The 7284-nt window shown below is 48.3% G+C and overlaps 1 protein-coding gene across 1 annotated transcript; it reads left to right on the forward strand.

Annotated features, from left to right (window-relative positions):
- Positions 1-285: 285 nt before the first annotated feature.
- On the forward strand, positions 286-4660 carry rtn4rl2a (reticulon 4 receptor-like 2 a). The gene is made up of 4 exons (XM_030351937.1): positions 286-651; positions 1288-1514; positions 1927-2160; positions 2522-4660. Exons 1-4 carry the CDS (start codon positions 594-596, stop codon positions 3395-3397), a joined length of 1395 nt encoding a protein of 464 aa, XP_030207797.1. The 5' UTR covers positions 286-593; the 3' UTR covers positions 3398-4660.
- The last annotated feature ends 2624 nt before the right edge of the window (positions 4661-7284 follow it).

Raw genomic sequence — 7284 nt, forward strand, 5'->3', positions numbered from 1 at the left:
CCTAGCCTGCTGTAGCCCTATCACCACAGTGAAGCCCTGTGCCGGAAGCAGACCATAACGGCCACTAGGAAAGCAATCCAGTAGAAGTATTACGCGCCTGCGCGCGTCTTTGTCTTGCTCTCCTCCACACAGCCCAGTCATCATCACTGGGCATCTTGCCTTTCCTTGCTCACCCGCCCCTCGGCGTCTCACCATCATCACCACACACCATAATGAAGAAAACCCACTCACCCTCCTCCCTCTTTCTCTTTTTTTTCTGCGTCCGAGCGCACGGAGCCATGGCAGCCTCTCCAGAACCTCCTCTCTCCTCCTCCCCTCCGCCCTTCCCACGAGGAGGATCGCTCCTCCCTGTTCCGTTTTCTTTGCCACCCCTCTTCTCATTCTTGACCCGGATCAGTGACGTAGGAGATTCCACGAAGCCCATTGCCGTAGGCGCTCGGCGAAGAGTCCCAGTATAAATATGAGTCTGGGAGCCACCAAACGGTACTCTCTCAGTCCCAGTCGCTCCGAACTCAAGGAACCAGAGCAGCAGCAGAGATAGCAGGAATTGTTTCGCCCTTACTGACTAACTCGCTTTGTGGCTTTGGTTCAGGATGGAAACGTCTATGATTTCTCGGAGCCGACGATGCTCCATGATGCGCAATTGCAAAAGTAAGTGAAGTTTTCTTTCGGTTGTGATTTGTCTGTCTTAGCATCTCAGAACAAACAGGCCTATGTGTTGTTTTACATGGAGCCTATACTGTGTTATTGAGCTGTGCAATAGCTCAAATAACAACTTTAAGTGTAATTCATTGGAGGTTTATTAGTTTTATAGTTTATTGAGGCACAATGGAGGGATGGCTTCTCGAGTTAAAGGACTATGTGGTTGTGTTTAACCGTAATAGCATGCAACCACAGAGACGTCAAGGGAAGTGATGGATACATTTTGCCTTGAGGTTAATGTATTGATTTGGCATTGTTAAAGCTTAAACATGCATTTGATTTATCAACGTCTTCTTTAACATCCCTATAAACGCTGTGCGTAAAAGTCGCTCCAAATGGCTCTGACGATTGCTTTTGAGTTTAAATAAGTCGGCGGCGTACAAATTCTTGCTGTTCAAAAAGGCAACTATATTCTTTTAGAATGAGTGTACAAAATAATTATTACAAAGTCATAACAGAGAAACTAGAACTACTGAAGACCCATCTCTGGCATTACCATCCAGAACCACGGAGAGCGTCTACCCCTCCACAGCACCGTTTAGATTCTAACCCCGGTCCGTCTCTCCTCCTCCTTCTCCCCGTCAGGCGGCCTCTCTCTCTGGCTGGTGGTGTTGCTGGTCCTCGGCGAGCCCAATCCGGCATCGGCGTGCCCGCATAACTGCGTGTGCTACCCCACGCCGATGACCGTGAGCTGCCAGGCGCAGAACTTCACCACCGTACCCATCGGAGTGCCGTACGAGTCGCAGCGCGTCTTTCTCCAGAACAACCGGATCACTGAACTGAGAGTTGGCTCATTTGGTTTCGGGACTCAGGTAAGGAGAAAGTTCTGAGAGAAATTTGCGATAAAGTGCGATAAAAGTAATTAGAATCCCAAAAAATTATCATCACAGTTCCAACGTTTTAGTCTACATTCTGCATTTATTAAAGGAGCGATATCTCGCCATCACGTGAGAGTGTGATTATCAATTACAAGCCGTTTCAAAATCGGCCTTTCCCTGTGCCTTAGTGACATCCCTAGTGAGCGTGTCCACCTCGATGTATGATGGTTAGATAAGCAACATTTTCAAACCTGGTGGCATGATATCACCCCTTTAAGACATTTCCTTACATTTTCTAGATAAACAAAATAACAAATTCATACTTTTTTACGGCAAACTCGGTCCCTCCTCCCCCCTGTCTGAGCCACTGCATTAACATGTCTCTCCCCTCCTGCACTGCCTATAGGTCCTGTGGCTCTTCTCCAACAACCTGACCTGGATCGAGGGGGGGGCCTTCAGCGAGATGAGGGACTTGGAGGAGTTGGACCTGGGAGACAACTCGGGCCTCCATCGGCTGGAGGGAGGAGCCTTCCGGGGACTGGAGAAGCTCCAGAGCCTGCACATGCACCGCTGCCGGCTGAAGGCCCTGCCCCACAACATCTTCCACAAACTCTACAGCCTGCAGTTCCTCTATCTGCAGGTAGGAGCAACCAGATTCTGCTGACGCTTTTATCCAAAGCGGCCTACAACCAATCATGCACACGTTCACACACCGGCGGCGATCAACCGCGCAGGGTGACAGCCAGCTCGTCGGGAGCAGTTAGGGTGAGGTGCCTTGCTCAAAGACACCTCGACACTCAGCTAGGAGGAGTCGGGGATCGAACAAGCAACCTCCCGGTTACCAGCCAACCCGCTCTCTTCTGAGCTACTGGTTCCCCCTTGGCATGGCGCACATGGACAGAACCACGCTGGCACACACACGTGCACACATTGTGTTTACAAGCTCATAGCATCACATTGCGTTGCTCTGAAACTGATCGATCTATTTCCATCCCTTCCAGGAGAACCACCTCCACTTCTTGCAGGACGACATCTTCTCGGACCTCATCAACCTCAGCCAGCTCTTCCTGCACGGCAACCGCATCCGCACGCTGTCCGAGAACGTGTTCCACGGCCTGGTCAACCTGGACCGCCTGCTGCTGCACGACAACCGCGTCCGCCAGGTCAACCGCCGCGCCTTCCGCGACCTGGGCCGCGTCACCATGCTTTTCCTCTTCAACAACTCCCTGGCCGAGATGCCCAGCCAGGCCCTGAGGGACGTCCAGGGCATCGAGTTCCTCCGCCTCAACGGCAACCCCTGGTCCTGCGGCTGCGAGTCCCGCCCCATCTGGGAGTGGTTCCGGGAGGCGCGCGTCTCCTCCTCCGAGGTCATCTGCGCCTCGCCCGCCGACCGCCGCGGCCAGGACCTGCGCTTCCTGCGGGAGATGGACTACGCCCTGTGCCCGCTGGCCGACCCCGGCTCCATCGGCGGCTCCACCACCACCACCTTCAGCACCAAGACCCGCTGGTGGTTCGCCAAGAACAAGCCCCAGTCCTCCAGCAAAGGCGTGTACGAGAAGTCCTCCGAGACGGTGAAGGCCGGCCTCTACGGCAAGCGTCCCTCCGTGTCCACCTCGGTGGTGAAGTACGAGCTGGGGGAGGACGAGCTGGCCCTGCCCAAGCTGGACGCCGAGGAGTACTGGACCAACTACGGCAACGAGGACTCGGACTCGGACTCCGGCGTTTCCGTGCGCTGCTTCGAGCTGGAGTGCCCGGACGACTTCGGCCTGACGCCGTCCTCCTCCTCCTTGCCCTCCTCTTCCTCTCCCTCCCTCCTCTGCCTCTTGGCCCTCTCACTCCTCGCCATGTCCAACCTACACATGCACATCTGGGGCTGAACGATAGACTCTCAGTCCTACCCCCCCGGTTTTCTCCTCCTCCCCCCACCGGCCTTGTTTTAAAGGCTGTAATGGTGGGGTGACCCTTGGCAGAAAACGTCCACAACCCCCCTTTGCCCGAGTTACCGAGCTATTGCATCTGTACAGACGCGCTCGTGTTAGGGAGATAGGGGCGGCGGTTGTGTGACGATCGTTGTATCTGCTATTCACAGGGCTTAACGTGCATCAGGTCTGCTGAGCTATGCTTCAGCCATGGCTCTATCTATTCTACAATACAGCTAGCGCAGTAGTTTCTGCGGCCTGGCCTGTATGTTGGAGGGCTTTCAGAGTCCTCCATCAACACCGCTGGTGTTTGTTGACTTGATCCACTGTTGTTGTTTCTAACAACTCAACTATAACCACACAACGTAATACTGTTGTGGCTAGTGCGATATCTAATCTTAACGGGTTGCCATAAGCACAGAGTGTCCGGTCAATAAGTCTTTACAATGTACAGATTTGAGAGTGTTTTACTCATGTTTATTTTGTATTATTCACAGTCTATATGATGTGCAGATCGCCTCACTGCTATCCAGGCACACTGGAAGGGCTAGCAAACGGATGCAGAAAGAGAGAGAGAGACAGACGGCGACAGGACAGACAAGGCGATCAGGTGGAGAGGAGAGTAGGATGAGTAGGCCGAGCTAATGGAACACAGAGAAGGAAGAGGAGTCGAAGGAGAGGCACCTTGAGGGGGCAGACACAGTGGGAACAGGAAAGGAATGAAAGGAACAAACCAAGCAGTACAAGGGAAAGTATGCAACAGAAATGAAAGGAGAGCTAGAGAGGACAAAGGAAGAAAGAGAGAAAGATAGACGGGTGAGTGGGCGAGAGTTAGAAAGGAAAGGAGCGAGAGAGACAGATGGATAGATTAAGAGAGAGAATGAGGGTGGTCAAAGGGCCAAATTAGAGAGGAAGAATACAGAAAGCCAGAGACGGAAGAACAGACACAGCTGCACCAACAGTGCCGCGGGACTCAGGGCGGAGGTCAGAGGTCAGAGAAGGAGGGACGAGTACAGGAAGAGGTAGAGTCGAACATCCAAACGCTGACAGTCGATTGGTTATCCATATCTTTCCTGTAAATATCATGTCTGGATGGCAGCTATTGGGAAGAGTCTTCTCATCGGGCCGTCCAAGGCTCAGTTTGTTTTGTATGTGATTTATGAAAATGTTAAATTGTATGACATGTATTTTTTCGGTCTTGATAAAGAATATCTTTCTGAATTACTTTCTCTGACTATTCTCTCAGTAATGATTACTAGTAAGAGTACCTCATTAAAGTACACATTTATAAGAACACAACAATGTCATACAATCTGACTGCACAACTCCAGCACAACTCATCACAAAAGATTGTTAAGAAGACGAAATCACTCAGCCTTTCTTCAGTCGATCTCTCCAACAAACAACCAATCAACAAATGTCTCCTTTATCCCCAACTAAAGCAAAGCAAAGAACACAAGTGTGATACAAAAGCTAACAAACGAGGTATTATGTATTGGCACAGGACGGGTGCATCAGCTCCCAACAGGTTTGGTGCGAGCAGTAGAACAAGCAGTTGGCTGTTAGAATGAGTCATTGGGGACTGATGTCAGAGACAGCACAGCTAGGCTGGCATCAACTGTGGTTTAATCAGTGAATGGAAGCAACGTCTGGCAGTCACGGACAAGGCCACAACTGGGGAGTGCGTCAGTGAGTGAGGCGCTGAAACCGAGCGATGGACGGTCAATAGCTGACCAACTAAATGAACAGAGGATAAAAATATCCACATTGATTTAAATTCACACAAACATGCGATCCATGGAGGATGGAGGCCAGATGGATAGGAAGAGAGCCAGACTGATAGAAAGACAGATAGACAGAAAGACGGATAGATTGATCAACAGACAGACAGACAGACAGACCAACAGATGCTGGTGAGTGTATTGTGTGGAACAGTCTGTCGCATTAAAAACATGACAGACAAATTGGCCCAGAGATATCCACAGATATCTGCGGTTGATGGAAATCATTTATTTGAGGACACTCCTTGTAAGCAAACTATTGGAATTAAAGGGTTGATATCATACCACCAGGTGTGAGTTTGATTAGCCATTACAGGCCGTTTGAAAATCTGCCTTTTCTAGTGTTTTAGTCATCACTAGTGGAAGTGTCAAGCTAGATGAATGATGGATAGATAAGCAACATTTGCCACAGTCAACTGGGAAGGCTAGTGGACTGATCTATCCAGCCTACATCTAGGTGGACACTCCCACTAGTGATGTCACTAGGGCACGCGGAAGGGCAGATTTTCAGAAGGCTTGTAATGGATAATCACACTCACACCTTGTGGTATAATATCACCCCTTTAATAGAGCATGATCATGGGAAGGCACAGTCAGCAGTTTACCAAGCATATTCAATGACTGGTTGTAAATTATTCTTACAGGGAAACATTCACACAGTGGGTATTACAGTTTTTCTCAGTCGCTTTGGTCCATTTCTCAGATCAGAATTGAAATTTGCAAAACAGTAAGTGCATTTCTCAAAACATTCGTACAAATAGCAAAACAACATGGATTTCATGCAAAAGCCAGTCTCTTGCTCAAAATCCTTAGTTTGTTTCTCAAAAGTAAATATCTGCGTCAATGAACATGTCAGTGCCATCACAATAGCAAGTCCTTGTTTCATTGTGTACGGATAAGATAGTCAAATTGCTTAGTCATGTTGTCAATATAACAGTGTACTGAAGGGATGTTCTGATGTAAACCTGTCTAAAGTTTTTTTTTTTTTTACATTTACGCTTTGACTGTTTGTACTCTAAATTGTTGACAGACCATGTCATTGCTAGAAATTTGAACATAGTGTAGAATGTTGGTGTATTTTAGTGTCTCTCTGTTGTTCACATTTCTAGTCTAGGGACAGGCCAGGGCCTCTCTTACTGATACAAGGTGTTCCTCAACATTCTGCCATTGTTATGTCTCAACAAGGTTGAACCGACCAGGTCCTCCGGGACATAGCCAGGGCCAGATACCTTATCAATGCTGAGAGTGCGTCTGTTTTCGTGTTATTCATATATCCCCTTTTTGTATAATACTCGCCCCAACCCTTTGGTTCGACGAGAAGAGGGTTCGACAGCCAAGGAACAAGTCATCAAACGGCTCCTCAATGGGTCCACTATAGATTATTCAACCTAAGTCTGTATCTTGCTGTATTACATCCTGGAATAAACCATCTATTCAACCCTCTGATCCAACCTGTCAAGTTGCTTTGATTTCGACTTCAAGAATTACTACCACGACGGAAAATACACAACGCAGAGTCTGTCCGAACAGTTTAGAAATAAGCTGAAATCTAACAATAGGAAAATCTCCTTAGGGTAAACCGTACATGCGTTGCGGTATGAATTACAGTGCAGTCTTCCTATACCTCCTGACGTTCCTGTCTGTTGGGCCACAAATTCCATTGTCAGACGATGTAACATGGTGCTCCAGCGCTTGCCAGTTCATGGTTCAGGAGATGCACCTTTGAGCTATTCAGTAAACTGGTTGATCGTTGGTTGATCTAACACTTCACACATTTCCCTTCTTTAGAGAAAGTCGAGATTCACCTGGCAGCAATTTACTAATTCAGGACAGATTTAGAAAAAAGTCTAATGGAAATGTATAGAAATATGCTTGACATATGACAACATTTTGCATGTAAAGACTTATGCAATGAACTAATGCCTAAATGTTGTGGGGGTGAGACTATTCAATAGAGACCCATTACAATAAATTTGGATCAACATGACACAAGCAATTGGTAATGTAGGAAAGAGCAGAGAATTGTACATAATCATTTGCATGAATGCACCAAAGCATTTGCAA

This window comes from Gadus morhua, chromosome 3, assembly GCF_902167405.1.
Source record: "Gadus morhua chromosome 3, gadMor3.0, whole genome shotgun sequence".
NCBI lineage: Eukaryota > Metazoa > Chordata > Actinopteri > Gadiformes > Gadidae > Gadus > Gadus morhua.

Bases quoted from the DNA above. Each gene is read 5' to 3' on its own strand.
- rtn4rl2a (XM_030351937.1), top strand. From the start codon at position 594: ATGGAAACGTCTATGATTTCTCGGAGCCGACGATGCTCCATGATGCGC. The intron at 652-1,287 runs GTAAGTGAAGTT...TCTCCCCGTCAG, and splicing joins CATGATGCGCAATTGCAAAA to GCGGCCTCTCTCTCTGGCTG. The intron at 2,161-2,521 runs GTAGGAGCAACC...CATCCCTTCCAG, and splicing joins TGCAGTTCCTCTATCTGCAG to GAGAACCACCTCCACTTCTT.